The 15,389-nt window shown below is 38.9% G+C and overlaps 1 protein-coding gene across 5 annotated transcripts in view; it reads right to left on the bottom strand.

Annotated features, from left to right (window-relative positions):
• Positions 1 to 13,338, bottom strand: part of LOC136759487 (drebrin-like protein B) — an 80,920-nt gene extending 67,582 nt beyond the window's left edge. For 3 of the 5 annotated variants that reach the window (XM_066714533.1, XM_066714534.1, XM_066714535.1), the window contains exon 1: positions 13,075 to 13,336. In XM_066714533.1, coding sequence (XP_066570630.1) covers positions 13,075 to 13,157 — 83 coding nt within the window. In that variant the 5' untranslated portion in view covers positions 13,158 to 13,336. Of the gene's footprint in view, positions 1 to 13,074 lie in introns of all 5 variants that reach the window. The other 2 variants (XM_066714532.1, XM_066714531.1) reach the window with 2 other exon arrangements.
• Positions 13,339 to 15,389: the final 2,051 nt, after the last annotated feature.

The raw sequence follows: 15,389 nt of genomic DNA, 5'->3' as shown, positions 1-15,389 counted from the left end.
ACTGTTCAGTTGTGGGCTGACAACTGGCAGATGAAATTCAATGTGGACAAGTGCAAGGTAATACATGCAGATAACATGTAAAATGTATACTTTCACTTTGGGAGGAACAGAACTAGATGAAGTAATGCATGAGAAAGACCTAGGAGTCTATGTGGACTCCTCACTTTCTCCATCCAAACAATGTTGGGAAGCAATAAAAAAAAAGGCAAACAGAATGTTAGGGTATATTGTCAGAAGTGTAGAATTTAAAACAAGGGAAGTAATGTTAAGACTGTACAATGCACTAGTTAGACCTCATCTGGAATAATGTGTACAGTTCTGGGCACCACACTTCAAGAAAGAGATCGCTGCTCTAGAGGCAGTTACCTACTCGGAGAGACTGAGGGAACTGAACCTTTTCACCCTGGAACAGGAGACTATGTGGTGACTTTGCTTTTCATGATTTTGAAGACATCGACCACATCAAACCACAGGAGCTTTTCCAGATTAGCAGGGACACACGCACCCAGGGACACAAATGGAAATTGAGCTTCAAGACATTCAAGGCAGAAAACAGGAGACACTTCTTCACAACGAAAGAAGTCACAATCTGGAGCAAACTCCTGAGCGATGTGGTTGAAGCTGAAAATTTTTGAAAATTTAAAAAGACTGGATAGTATCCTTGGATCACTTAGTTCTTAAATGGACACCAAATGAGCATTATGTGTGGAATGGCCTCCTCTCGTTTGTAAACTTCATGTTCTCATTACTTGCTGTGAGGGGTGAATAATCTGTTGACCAGGGAAAATACTGTTTCAACAAATTGTACTACACTATATACTGTCCACTGCCCACAAAAAGTTCACCACACACCATTTAACCATATCTACAATTGATACCGTATTTTAAATCCCACACGTTTTGTTTATAGTAATGTTTAGTAGATGATATCATAAATGAAAACACTGCCCGATTGTGGTTTATTGGCAGCATAGGAAAAAAAAAATGCAAATTCTTATATTTGTCTATATAGTGCAAAACAATACATGATGTTCAGTATTGTGCAAAAGTTTTAGGCAGAATGCAAAATGCTATAAAAGTAAGAATGCTTTCAAAAATAGATTTATCAATTAACAAAATGCAAAGTGAGTGAACAGAAGAAAAATCTACATCCAATCCATATTTGGTGTGACCACCCTTTGCCTTCAAAACAGCATCAATTCTTCTAGGTACAGTTGTACACAGTTTTAGAAGGAACTCGGCAGGTAGGTTGGCCCAAACATCTTGTAGCGCTTTTCCACCGACAAGGAGCCGGTGCTAGTTCGGAGCCGGTACCTAATTTAGAACCATTTTTTGCTTTTCCACAGCAAAAGAACTGGCTCCAGGCTGGCACCAAAAACTTGCTGGTCTGGAACCTAAGAACCAGTAACATCAGGGGCTGGGGGGCGGGGTAAAGTCGTCTCCACCAAAAGTTATTTGCTGGAGTTCAGCCGCCATGTTTAAAATGTCAGCAGAGACGTGAGCAGTGAGGAGAGTTTTGATTAAAAATGAGGGAAATCAGCAGCAAACAGCAGTCTGTCAGAGAGAGACACTACAGTAACAATATGGTCTCACCAGGTCCACTCACTAGTTAGGAGTTGGCAAATGGCAGCAATGAGAGATGACTGAGCTCACCTTCTGTGAAAGCAAAGACGTGTTACAGTGATATTATGATGATATTACGACGATATAGATTGGACGGAAATGTTTGTTAATGAACTGGTCATTATCTGGTCCGGTGTGATGCCGAATCCAGTGTCCCTATGAGTCATGTGTCCCGGGTTGGTTTGAACATGATTAATAATTTATGAATAAATTCATTTTCTTAGCACAGGGCAAACTACACAAAACATATTTTACAGTAAGAGAAGATCAAATACACAGGAAGATCTGTTACAGTGATGCGCATGGCGAGCGATCACACGCCAGCAGTGCTGACAATGGATTATTATTATTTTTATTATTATTATTGTGTATCTGTTAGGAGACGCTCTTATCCAGGGTGACTTTCAGAACATAAGAGCATTGCTGCGTGTCTGGCAACAGGGACAATGCAACAGTGATTTGGGACCATCATCCCAGACTTCATCAATAAGCACAATTTCCCATCAAACCATTAACATCACCCGAGATCGTCCGACAGTTTATTGATCTGCGCACGACTGCACCACGAATACCCCCAAAACAGCCGCATCCATAATCAATAGGCTAGCCTATATTTATATTTATAAAATAAAATTAAAAATACGCCACAAAATGAATGAAAATGTGAACTTTGTGCGTGGTGACGAATGCATGTTAACTTTTTTTTTTTTTAAGACAGTAAAAGTGTCTGAAATAGCGAATCGGTGTAAATCCCTTAATGCATCAATAAAAATAAATACAAATAAAAGGCTGAGTTATCTGATCATGTTCGTAGTTGTATTTTAGTTTCTGCTACATGTGTGATCTCGCGTTTTTTTTTTTTTTTACAGTGTATGTGTGCTGTATAGACACTGAATGAGTTTGATTATGATGGTTAAAAAGGGTTTAAAGACGCAGTCGCCTCTGTGCTGATTATTATTGCAGAGTGTTTCTCACTTCTACTCCATGCTTGGGAATTCCCACATCCAGCGACGTCAGCGTTCAGTTCCAAAACTGGTGGAAAAGCGGGCCGGTTCGCAAAAACATCAGCTGGTTCCCAGTCCGAGCACCAGCTCCGGCTCCAGCACCGTCTCCTTGTCGGCGGAAAAGCGCTATTGGAGAACTATCCACAGTTCTTCTGTGGATTTAGGTAGCCTCAGTTGCTTCTCTCTCTTCATGTAATGCCAGACAGACTCGATGATGTTGAGATCAGGGCTCTGTGGGGGCCATACCATCACTTCCAGGACTCCTTGTTCTTCTTTACGCTGAAGATAGTTGTCATGCTGCAGAATAAATTTGGGGCCAATCTGATGCCTCCCTGATGGTATTGCATTAAGGATAAGTATCTGCCTGTACTTCTCAGCACTGAGGAGACCATTCATTCTGTCCAAATCCCCAACTCCATTTGCAGCCCCAAACTTACAAGGAACCTCCACCATGGTTCACTGTTGCCTACATGCACTTATTCGTGTACCGCTCTCCAGCCCTTCGGCGAACATACTGCCTTCTGCTACAGCCAGATATTTCAAATGTTGACTTATCAGTCCAGAGCACCTGCTGCCATTTTTCTACACCCCAGTTCCCGTGTTTCTGTGCATAGTTGAGTCACTTGGCCATGTCAAAGGTATGGCTTTTTGGCCACAAGTCTTCCATGAAGGCCATTTCTGAACAGACTTCTCCGGACAGTAGATGGGTGTACCAGGGTCTCCCTGTTTTTTGCCAATTCTGAGCTGATGGCACTGCTGGACATCTTACGATTGCAAAGTGAAGTGCGTCGTTCTTCTGCCGCAGTAAGTTTCCTTGGCTGACCACTGCGTCTACAGTCCTCAACGTTGCCTGTTTCGTTGTGCTTCTCTTCAAAAGAGCTTGGACAGCACATCTGGAAACCCCTGTCTACCTTGAAATAACTGCCTGGGAGAGACCTTGCTGATGCAGCCTTAGAATCTCATACCGAGCTTAGATATATTAAGCGATTATAGTATTTTACTTAATCTGAAAATCAGAACATGGCATTAAGATATTGGATATTTATATTCAAGGACTTTTCAAGGACTTAAATCACAAAAGGGGGTGTTTTTCCAGGTATGCCAGTACTTCAATTTCTGCGACCCAAATTCAAGCATTTTAAGTACTTCATGGACCTTGTGCAAACCTTGTATGAATTTGCAAACTGCTTCTCATTGACACTTGGAATTGTGTTTAATGATCAGATTTTTCTTAAAGACCAGAGGATGAATTTTCTTAGTCTCAAACTCAAAGAGGGTGCACAAACTACAGATTATGGAGATGTTAACACATTTGATGTTATTTATTTACCTACAGAATGAGAGAGCGGGGAGGGTGCGGAACAAGACCAAGAGGGCTTGTGTTTTAATTTTGTTCAATCAAATACTAAATAAAGGAATTAACAAATACACAACACAAGTGTCTTTAAGTGTTATAAAGTCGTTGACTTAAAAACCCAACTTTAAAAGGAGCATTTGAAATACACTTTTTAGATTCAAATAAATATTTAAAAGTATTTAAATTAAATCAGTTTAATTTATGCTGTTGTTTTTGTTTTTAAGGGTTACAAACATATGCTTTCAGTTATGTTGTATGTGGAGGTTCTGTGCCAAAAATACAAACTTATCTACTTTGTCCAGCTTTAAATTGCAGTTGCAATGTTTTGTTATTAGTTTTAAAAACAATTATTAAATGGTAGCCTAAGGTACTGGTCAATTTGTCACACACTTTGCATCACCAGTGACAGTTCATCACCAACAAAAAATTATGAAATTGTTAAATCACTAATAGCCCTATAATCAATAACAAATATGAAAAAAAACATGAAAAAGTGAAGTATCATGGGGTAGTTCTGCAAAAACAGGCCACTTGTTTCTCTATTTAGGTTTAGAATACATTGTCTTTCAAAAATCATTAATCATTTCAAATATATGCCACGTCATGGTGTTATCAGTCAATCACAGGAAGGCCAATAGATTTGTTCTTGTTTATAAAACAAGGGAGATTTGATATTTTACAAAGTAGTCTGATAATTTGGCTTTAAAAATATATTCTTATGGAAAAAAATATAGCCCTAAAAGAGTCACAGACAATGAATAGGGTAATCTGATGTGCCTTTTGAAAACCAAAAGGATGAGTTTGTGCATTTGTATCTTGACTTGTGGTCTAGCCTAAATTTTGATATTTCAATATTATTACATGAATCACATAATAAGGACAGCAACAAACAACACAGAAGAAACTATTACCCTGCCTAATTTAGCAATAAATCTGCCATATAAAATATAAAACTGAAATTTTACAAACCAAAAAATATTTAGTATGAAATGATACCCATGTTCTGTTGCCTATATGACTGTATAGGGCAAGGGTTCCCAACTGGTGGACCACGCTCTGAATGCAGACCCCAAAACCATTTTATCCGGACTCCATACACATCTTCCAATATTGTGACTTAAAAACTGTTCATACTGGACTCAGCGCACATGCTGCTTGCTTAATAGAACGAAGCCTCAAGGCAGGAAATTGTTATCCAGGATTTTTTGTAAATCTAATTACTGAATCGTGACAGCCCTACTCAGCCCAGTTAGTTAAAACATCTTCGCTTGGGGTTTGCTAAGGGTAGACATCGAACACTGCTGAAGTGGGACCCTCTCTTAACCCCATTCACACTGAAACAGTTGTGGGCAATTTGTCCGCAATTTGTTGCTGGCAAGGTGTGTGTGAATGGGTAAATTTTCCGGCAAGGGTCCTAGTCTAATTGCCAGCAATGTGCTGGCAATGTGTCTATGTGAATGGAGCAGGAAAATGATTGCCGGCAAATTCAGCATCAAGTCCCTGCGTGTTGACGCAGTGCGTCAGCTAACTGCCGTAACCAATCAGAAAAGAGGCACATTTTTGCAACCACAACCCAACAAGGTTAAGTCACCTTTGACCAAGAACTTGTGACCGTAACGAGAAACGGACCGTGTTGTTAGAAAAGCCGGAGGTTGAAAATAATATTGTTGCAGCAATTGACCTTTCGCAAAGCCCCGTCCTCAAACGGTAATTGTCCAATCCTACCTTAGCAACCGGTCACTACTCGAAGAAGGTCCGTCAAGCTTTCGTCATGAATACTCACAATGGTGAAACGCTGTGCCTGCGCCACCTGCAAACCCAACATCAGATACCCCAGAAGTGTAGAGCGGGGAGTAATTTTTTTCCCCTTTCCAAAACCCAAAACCCAAGAGGAAAAATGCCGGCAGTGGATAAAACAGTGTGGGAGGCCCCATTCCCAGCTAAATACCACAAAGATTAACAAACATACATTTGTCTGCTCCAAGGTAAGCTAGGCAGCTAATGATGTTGCCATTGTCTAGCTAATGCCAGCAGCGAGTCTAGACTTCAGGTTTTATGGGGGCTTCATGGGGCTGCATGTGGGGTGGGGGGGGGGGGGGGGGTGCTGACAGGGTTTTGCAGAGTTACTTCTTCATTCTTTGATTCGATTCGATAGAAGATTTCTATAATAGCTATATAAACAGAGCTGACCTGGCAGTGCAAGATCAAGACTGCTCCACAAGGCTTTGCTGATCACATTTTAGGATGAGTTTATGGGGTTTAACATTCTTTGATTGAGATCTGTATGCTTGTGCTTCAGTTATTGTTTTGTCCCCTTCCTTGTTGATTTGAATATTCTGAACATATCCTTCCACTGCATATTGTAATCCCTTTTGCCTCGATCTGAAGGATATCGCAGAGGTATTACTCCAAAAATAATCACTTGCACTGAGCGGTAATATGCTACTTTCCCCTCCATGCTAAGTGTTTACAGTAGCTACCACTTACAAAGAAGCGCAGCTTGACAGGCGTAGCAACACTAACTAAGTGAGCGGGGCTTTTGCAAAAGGTCAATTCTGAGGGTTATTGATAAACCAACAGGTTGGCGTATGTATTGCTAACTATTGTCACAGAAGTTATGTACCATAAATAATACAAAATATATTATCTCTATACAGGCAAACATTACCCCCTCACATATGTAGTCATACATACGACTACATTGTATTGTTTACTGTATATTTCCTATACACGTGTGTAAATTGCATTATGCTTTGAACTGTACTGTATTTTTGCACTTTGTATTGCTCTTATTTGTAAGTCGCCCTGGATAAGGGCGTCTGCCAATAAATAAATAATAATGACGGCAATAAAGTTACTTCATGTTGTCCAACATATTTGATACTTCTCATCCCCATGGCCACACAGCTCTTGCCGGCAATCTCCGTTTTCTGCGTGAATGCATCCTTGCCGGCAATTTGCCTGCAATTTGGCACCATTTCAGTGTGAATGGGGCTTTATTAACCTCTTGCCAGTCGATGTTCTGGCACAATGAAACGTGTCTTTTTCTGATCATGAAAAAAAGTCCTTTAAAATTGTTTGCATAATGCACTGTACAAACTATAAGAATAATTAAGTAAATGTAATTGCAACTGAAGTTTTTTTTACAAAGTTCAATTTTATTACTAAAGTATAAACAATAATCACCACTTCCTACCTTTCTGAACATCACTGGTGCTACTACTACAGCTGGTTTCAAGGGACACTCCAGTCTCAGGGTTTAAAAATTAATTGAATATGCTTTAATACATATTACACTTTAATAAACAGTTGTCATAAATTTTAGCAAGAAATACTGAGTGTTCACTTTTTGTCCCTAAATCTCTGTTAACACACAACATTGCTACAACGTTGTGGCAACATTGTGTGTTAGCAGGGAACCCACTGTAGTCTATTAAGGATTTGAATTATTCTGGAGGCAACTGTACCTAGTTAGTAGTATTACCAGATACTTATTTTTTTCTTCTGTTAAATTAAGTTTAGGAATTGAAACACAAGAAAAGAACCTCAACACTTAAGTACCAAAAGTAAACGATTGACGGCAATTTATGCTGTACAACACACTTACACAAAAACATTGAATAGCTTTACTTTTTTATATATTTATCATTTTGCATTTTTTACAAAACATGTTTATTGACTCATGTGTTGTCAATGTAACACACAATAAAACTATCATGAGATAAAAACGCATATTGTAATGTACTTAAATATTGTTTTAAGCAGACTACAACTTATTAAAAACAGAACATTACCACAAAAATATAAAATTTTGCTTAAAAAAAAAACAAAACAAAAAAAAACGTCAGAAACAGACTCCATGAGGGTGGCATGAGGGCCCAATGTCCTCTAGTGGGACCTGTGCTTACAGGCATTTGCCAGAGAACACCAGAACTGGCAGGTCCACCACTGGCGCCCCGTTCTCTTCACAGATGAGAGAGCAGGTTCACACTGAACATGTGACAGACATGAAAGTCTGGAGATGCCGTTGTGAACGTTATGCTGCCTGCAACATCAACCAGCATGACCAGTTTGGCGGTGGGTCAGTGATGGTCTGGGGAGACATATCCTTGGAGGGTCACACAGACCTCCACATGCTAGCCAACGGTACCCTGACAGGTTTTAGGTACCAGGATGAAATCCTCAGACTCATCATCAGACCTTACGCTGGTGCAGTGGGCCCTGGGTTACTCCTGGTGCAGGACAATGGCCGGCCTCATTTGGCCAGAGTGTGTAGGCAGTTCCTGGATGACGAAGGCATTGATGCCATTGACTGGCCCTCACGTTCCCCAGACCTGAATCCAATTGAGAACCTTTGGGATGTTATGTATTGGTGCATCCGCCACTGCCAAGTAGCACCACAGGCTGTCCAGGAGCTCACTGATGCCCTGATCCAGGTCTGGGAGGAGATCCCCCAGGACACCATCCGCCGTCTCATCAGGAGCATACGCAGACATTGTCGGGAGTGCATACAGGCATGTGGGGGCCATACACACTACTGAGTCACATTATGAGTTGCCATGATGAAATTCACGCAAGTAAGAAAAGCCTGTGATTTCAATTATTTACTTTGATTTACGGTGAGAGTTTGAATCCAGCCCTCAATCGGTTGTTGATTTTGGTTTCCACTGACCATTGTTACATCATTTTGTTCTCAACGAATTACACAATGTACAGTAAAGATTTTGATCTTTAATATATTTCGTTCATCGAGATCCGATGTATGATTTAAGTGTTCCCTTTAAGCAGTACATTTAATTCTTGCAATTAGTCAACTAATCAGAACAATTCAGTTACTTGAATCTTGCTTGGAACAAAAGCAAGGAGATACTGCCCTCATTTGAGACAGCTGTTCAATATATTTAAAACAACAGTATGCTGATCACATAATTTCTCACTTCCTGCCACATTCAGAAAACGCAGCTATTCAAACCACAGCAGACCCTTCAATCTGTTTTGCATCATATTCGTTTATTATAGTTTGCTTTGTGACTACTAGATTACAAACATTAAAGGTAGTTTTATGTTAATTATTCAAGTATACTGTACCCCTGAAAATCATTTGCAATTCCTTTTGGTCATTTTCTAAATTACATTTTATGCTACACCACTACATAATATGTAACCTTTGTCCAACTGCATTTAACATTTTCACAGTTTCTTGTTCAATCTGAGTCACATTGTCTTGTAGAAAGCTGTAAAGCAAATAATTATAATTTATGAGGAAATTACCCTAATTATTAATGCAATAAATTTAAACTAGTATAAGAAGGTTGTGTAATTCATTTTCTGGAGCATATAGACTATACCATATGCTATAACCAAGCCTAGAGTCAACCTCTGATCAAACCTAGAACAAGAATCCTGGCCCAATGTGTGAACATCGTTTAGGTATTATTTTAACTGGGTACCAGATACAAATTTATCTCATGAAATAAATTAACAACTTGTAGGCCTATATGAGCTGAAGTACAAGCTCTTACAACTTCCTTTTTTAAAGCACAACCACATCTCATTTTTTAAAGGAAGTGAGCTGCTGCAAAAAATATGCATAATGAGGAAGAAAATAATAAAGGACTGTATGCCTTTATATTAAAAGAAGAGTAAGACAGCTTGAGAAAATTATTTAATGTATCAGACTAACTGCATTAAATTAAAACACTAACAGCTTTTTTATATATATAACAATCTCAATGGCAACTAATTTCAAACAATTGGCATACAATTTAACTGCAACATGAGTAAGCAATTAAAAACCTTAAAAACACTTTCAATAATACAATTGCATTCATTTTTAGGACAAAATCCTATAAATGAAAATATACAGGAAATGTGTCCCACCTTTTATCAGACTCACTGGCATCTCAATGCAAGAGGCCAAGACTGCTTTTCAATAGGATTTATGTTGCAACCTATAATAGTATTTCATTCCTGAATTAACTGAATTACATAGGCTAATTAGAAGAGGTTTAATTCGACTTGAATTAAGACTTTTTCACAGCTTATACTCCCGAGATCCATTCTGTAGAATTCCACTGTAATTCCACTGTCTGCCATCAGTTAAAACATTGTAGATTAATAAAATAATTCCTGCTCTAAGTAGTTTATTTCACAAGAAACATTTTGAAAAGGTAACATTGATGCATACGACAACTCAGCAACTACAGTACTTCTGAGGAATTGACTAAATTAAATGCAAGACACAGTAACCCCCTGACTTTGTAAACTTTGTTTCTTACAAAATCAAAGTGCTTGCTCATCTGTGTGATAATTTCCTTGAACTGAGTCTCGCAAAGGTAACAAGCAGGTTTAAAAAACAAACTAAATCCAAGATTACTATCATCAGAATAGCACACTAAAACAAGCCAAAAAACACAATGTGTGTGTCAATAGCGAGCTGACAATTCACAACAAAAACAAAAGGAGAGTTTTGACCAAAGAATGGGTGGGGCATGTCTCTTATCCCACAAACAATTGTTAGTCATGCCTTGATTGCTTTATGAATACTGTAATGAACTCTGGCAGTGTAATGCAGCACCAATATCCCTGATGCTGAACTGAGGTTAATTAAAACTAGATGCTCTTAATCACTCCAATCAACAGGTATAATTAAAAAATATATTTTCAGTACGCAGGGAACTTTAATACATTATTTCATTGATTTCTTGCAAAATGGGGTTCAATATTTGCCCTATGACTCTGAAACAGGTAATAGGCCTAATATGTTACTGTTGCTCCTTAGCATGCAAAAATATCTTCAGTGTTTGTGCAAATAGGGGAACTAGACTAGACAAGTGAGATTTGACAAAAGATGCATTTTCACTCAACTAGGCCTATATTAACATTTAACCTAAGATTGAAACACTGATTGAAACTAAGTAAACACAGAATGAGCATGTGTGTGTAGTCTTTCCAAAAAAATCACTTCTGAATTTGTTTAAATCATTTTTAAAATAATTTTCAACATTTGTATAATTAATGCATTCCATTTTAAACACTAATAGTAATGTTTGGCTGTAATTTAATGATGTGCTATAATAAAAGATCCTACGTCTCTTTGGCTTAGCTTCTTGTACTTGAAAGATGTCAGTATCAAGAGTCACTGTTAGCATGAAGAACAACAAAGTATGCCTCTTCCTGATGAAATGGGAAACATATAGCAGACATGAATCTCTATAGCAAACTACCATTACTATGATTATTGTATGGCTTGGTGTACAGAGATACATAAAGAACAGCACAACTAACAAAGTCATAATTTTACTGTAAGCTTATGATTACATTTTTTCTTGTCCTTTCACCCGACATTTTCTTGGTTAGATCAATCACTTCTGGTCAGTGCTATTTTTCAAATACATAAATCACAGGCTTAATAAAACCCAATTTTTACTTATTGGGTTATAGTATTGGAAATAAAGCTTAGATGTCAGATGTTGGCAGGAATATTCCTCACACACTGGTATGTCAATAATGTACCAAAATACAATTACCCAGCTGGAACTTTAGATTACAGCATGTTCTGTTACCGCCTGTACATGTTGAAGATGCATGGTCTGTATTCACTTCTTTGAAGTTACACATTTTTAGAAGACTTGACTGAATTTCTCTTTTCTAACCCATGTTGGGTTTGTTATTCACACTTGGAATATATTAAAGCAGGTAAAGCAGTCTGGAATTGGCCTATATTCCCTCAGCCATAGTATAAATATAAAGCTTTTACAGAAAATACTTCAGTCTGCCTTTGTCCTATCTTACGTATGTTGTTCCCAGACAATGTAGTACTTACAAAGTATTCAATTTCATTATGCCTCTCAAATCCACTGTTCAGACTCGAACGGTTTTAGAATAGTAACTTCTCATAGAAAACGTCTTAAGAGAAGTTGAATCCCTTGTAATGTGTAAAAATTGAATGATATTATTTGTTAAATCATGTAAACTGCCTTAAAGAAAATTAAGACTTATGATTAGAACTTAAAAGCATTCCTGCTTTTCTTCGTTCTTCTGACAAAAAGGTCAACATTATTCCTTCTTTTCAGCTGGTGGGAGGGTTGTGTAAGCTGTAGACATTTCAATCTCAAACTGCACTAAACAATTATCATTACTGTCTCCATGTCTGTTCTATTTCTCATGCAGCCTGGTATAAATGGGCTTCCTAACTAATGTACTAATTTCTGAAGTAAAATTGCTAATAACCCATTGCAGATCGGTAATGTGTGCACATTACACATATTTAGATATATAGACAGCTGCATATGGAGGATAAATAAAAACCTAAAATTAAAAAGTCTAAAACCTGAACACTTTCAGGTTTCTTAAGAATCTATGAAGGCTTAAACTTTAAACGTTACTACCGTTTGCGTAACTGTATTTGTTACAGTCTAGCAAGTTCCAGGACGTAAGGAAGAGACCTTATCTTGTGTTAGGAATGACTCACTCTAGCTCTTATCCCTTATATAAAGAGCCTGTGTAACAAAACCAGCAAACGCCTTTCCATAATGCAAACTCAGTCACGACGTTTGATAAATAACTACAAGTTTCAGAAATAGAAGATATATACTACATCACCTGTGCCTGATGAAGGGTATTAACGAAACACCTCCTTCACTACAGTGCAGTAGTTTACACACAAAAGGTTTCTATTTCGCCTAGATTTTCCATTAATAATATATGTTCAATCCAATTACAATAGTTTCGTATTCTTAATAGTAATAAATATTAACTTATACATCGTTTAGCCTAAACAGGAAGTATATTGTAAAAAGTGAAACTGCAACGATACATATTAAAAAAAGGTCAATTCCGAAGGAGTTTTACGTTTACGTTTTTCTAAAGAGGTTTAATAAACAAAGATATCTAGTGCTAAAAGGCATGCAAAGCAATAAATGGGTGTTTCCTGATAACAGCAAATACAGAAATCAGTGCGGAGGACCAGGAAAGGCATGCTGAGACGGGTGGGGAATTGTTCTGCTTCCCCATGAGAGCTCAGTGAAAATATACAGTGAAAGAAAAATGACATCCTTCGTTGAATCTATTATTATTAAGGTTTCTTACCAGTCCGTTTTGGATTTTACGTCCACTACTTCTTTGTAGGCAGCTGTGAGTGCCGGGCCATTTTTGCTCAGGTTGACAGACATGGTTTCACTACCTGTGTATTTTCGTCTGTGGAGATACAGAGCAACTCAATAGGATGCAATATTGTTAGCTATGAGAGCTACAGCAGTTGATTGGTATCTTAGCCTTGCTTTAAACACAGGAAGCGAGCCTCGCCGAAACACGTACACACCAACTCACGGAGAGAGAGAGAGAGAGAGAGAGCTTTTTTCAGTGGACTACTGCACCCTAACGGTTGGAGGTGAAATATACCAAAGTGTTTAGTAGTATGAACAACCAGTGTATGAAGAGTAATCCGTGCAATAAATAAATAAATAAAATACGAAATAAATAAATACATAGATGACTAAAAAAGGACATACATCAAAATATCAATTTTGTATCTATTTATTTTGTATTGTGTGTATTTATTTCTTATTTTATGTAGTTATTATTTTATTTAGGCCTATTATTTTATTACTTCCTCTTTCAATTTTGGCACGATCTTTAGCAAATATGAGAAAGGTACCATTACATTTCCATGGCAGGCGTTTTTTTTTTCCCTTAGAGGACAACTGGAAACCAGCCATACATTAGAGATCTCACTGGTCAACCTTGAAGTTGCAGGCTTGTTGGCACTTTGCTGTTGGAATTAAGATAAATGCTGGTTATCTTTTGAGTCAGAAGCACTGCCCAAGCACTGACCCACTGAGTCCTTATTGGCTTTTTACATTGCACAGCAACACCCATGGTGTCGGGGCCGCACAGTCTACAGGGGAGTTCGCTGTGGTGGCAAATTTGCTGCTAACGGTCATAGAACTGTTTAGGAGTTACCCAAGTCCGACACAGGACAGTGAGAGAGTGTGATAGAACGATCATAGGTACACAACGTTATCTGCGGGCAGCTCATAATCATAAACAGTACATTTTCATAAACACAACCCCGAATATACATTTACATGGTGTATGCTATCTCTCCTTTTCTTCTGCATCTATTCTGTTCCTGGTGGTGTAAGTCGGAGCTGTGCAAAGTGCCGCCGGCTCCTCTTGCGGTGGGTGCACACAGGGTTGGAAACGTGCACGGTATTATTTTAGGACCCAAGATGGTAAGCCCAAGTGGAACGTCTGCCTTGATTTTATGCCAGAAAGAATTACCATGATTAGGGGGAACAAGTCATACATTGTTTGTGTTTTAGTGTATAATACTCAATTACTTACCAGATTAGATGTACCAGGTGTAGCTGTACAGTCATTTCTGGTATGGAGAATTTATTGGAGTAATTATGAGAAACGTGTTATAAATGACTGATTGTTCATGGTGGTGGGATATTCAGTACGGGGTTTATGAATTCAGTGTTGGAATAGACCAGAAGGGGTTGGGTTTCCAGGAATATAAACTGGGGGAAACCAGTCAGGGGGAGAGTAGAGACTAGGAGAAGGAGCAGGAGGTTGGGTTGCATATCCCTTAGCTAAAAAACATAATTGCTTATCTAGAGTGATATAGTTTTTGTTTTGTCTTGCTCAGCTTGTAGTTAATTAATTATTTTGTTTGTTTGTTTGTTAGAGTAACAAGATTGAAGGAAAGGTGACCTAGTTTAGGAAACTGGAGGTGAAGTAAGTGAGTCAGAGAGGTGTCAGTTGGTGGCAAGAAGCTCATCACAAAGGTATTTAAGCTGCTCCTGAAAAACAGCTAGTGAATAGAACTGTTTAGGAGTTACCCAAGTCAGACACAGGACAGGTCTCCCTTCCTGGTGTCCCTCTTGGACGGAGAGCCTTGGCAGCTTCCCCTGTGGGCGGACTTGCTGCAGGGCACAATGTGGCATCCCAACTCTGGGCCTGCTCCAGCTCTGGGCTTGGCCCCTGAGCAGGATCGCTTGATGGCTTGGGGTCTGTCGGACAAGGTAGTGGCCACTATTCAGTAGGCGAGAGCTCCCTCTACGAGGTCTTTTCAAACTTTGGTGTTTGCCATATAGGTGTCATTCTGCAATTCCTGCAGGAGCTGTTGGACCAGGGCAAGTCCCCGTCCACGCTCAAGGTTTATTTGCCCGCCTTCTCCTCATGTCAGTACTGATAGTGATCCTCCTGGGTCTCATTTTCTTGGCGCAGCAGTTTCTGAAAGGTGCGCGTAGCTCCTTGATGTAGTGCTAGACGTGCTTTCCAAGGCCCCGTTTGAGCCCTTGCAATCAGTTGACCTCAGGTTAGTGTCACTGATGACGGCGTTTTTGTTGGCGATCACGTCCACAAAACATGTGAACTAGTTACACTCCCTGTCCGTT

Source organism: Amia ocellicauda, chromosome 9 (genome assembly GCF_036373705.1).
Source record: "Amia ocellicauda isolate fAmiCal2 chromosome 9, fAmiCal2.hap1, whole genome shotgun sequence".
NCBI classification, from domain to species: Eukaryota; Metazoa; Chordata; class Actinopteri; order Amiiformes; family Amiidae; genus Amia; species Amia ocellicauda.
Note: the sequence above shows the minus strand (reverse complement) of the source record. Positions and strands in the feature narration are given on the sequence as shown.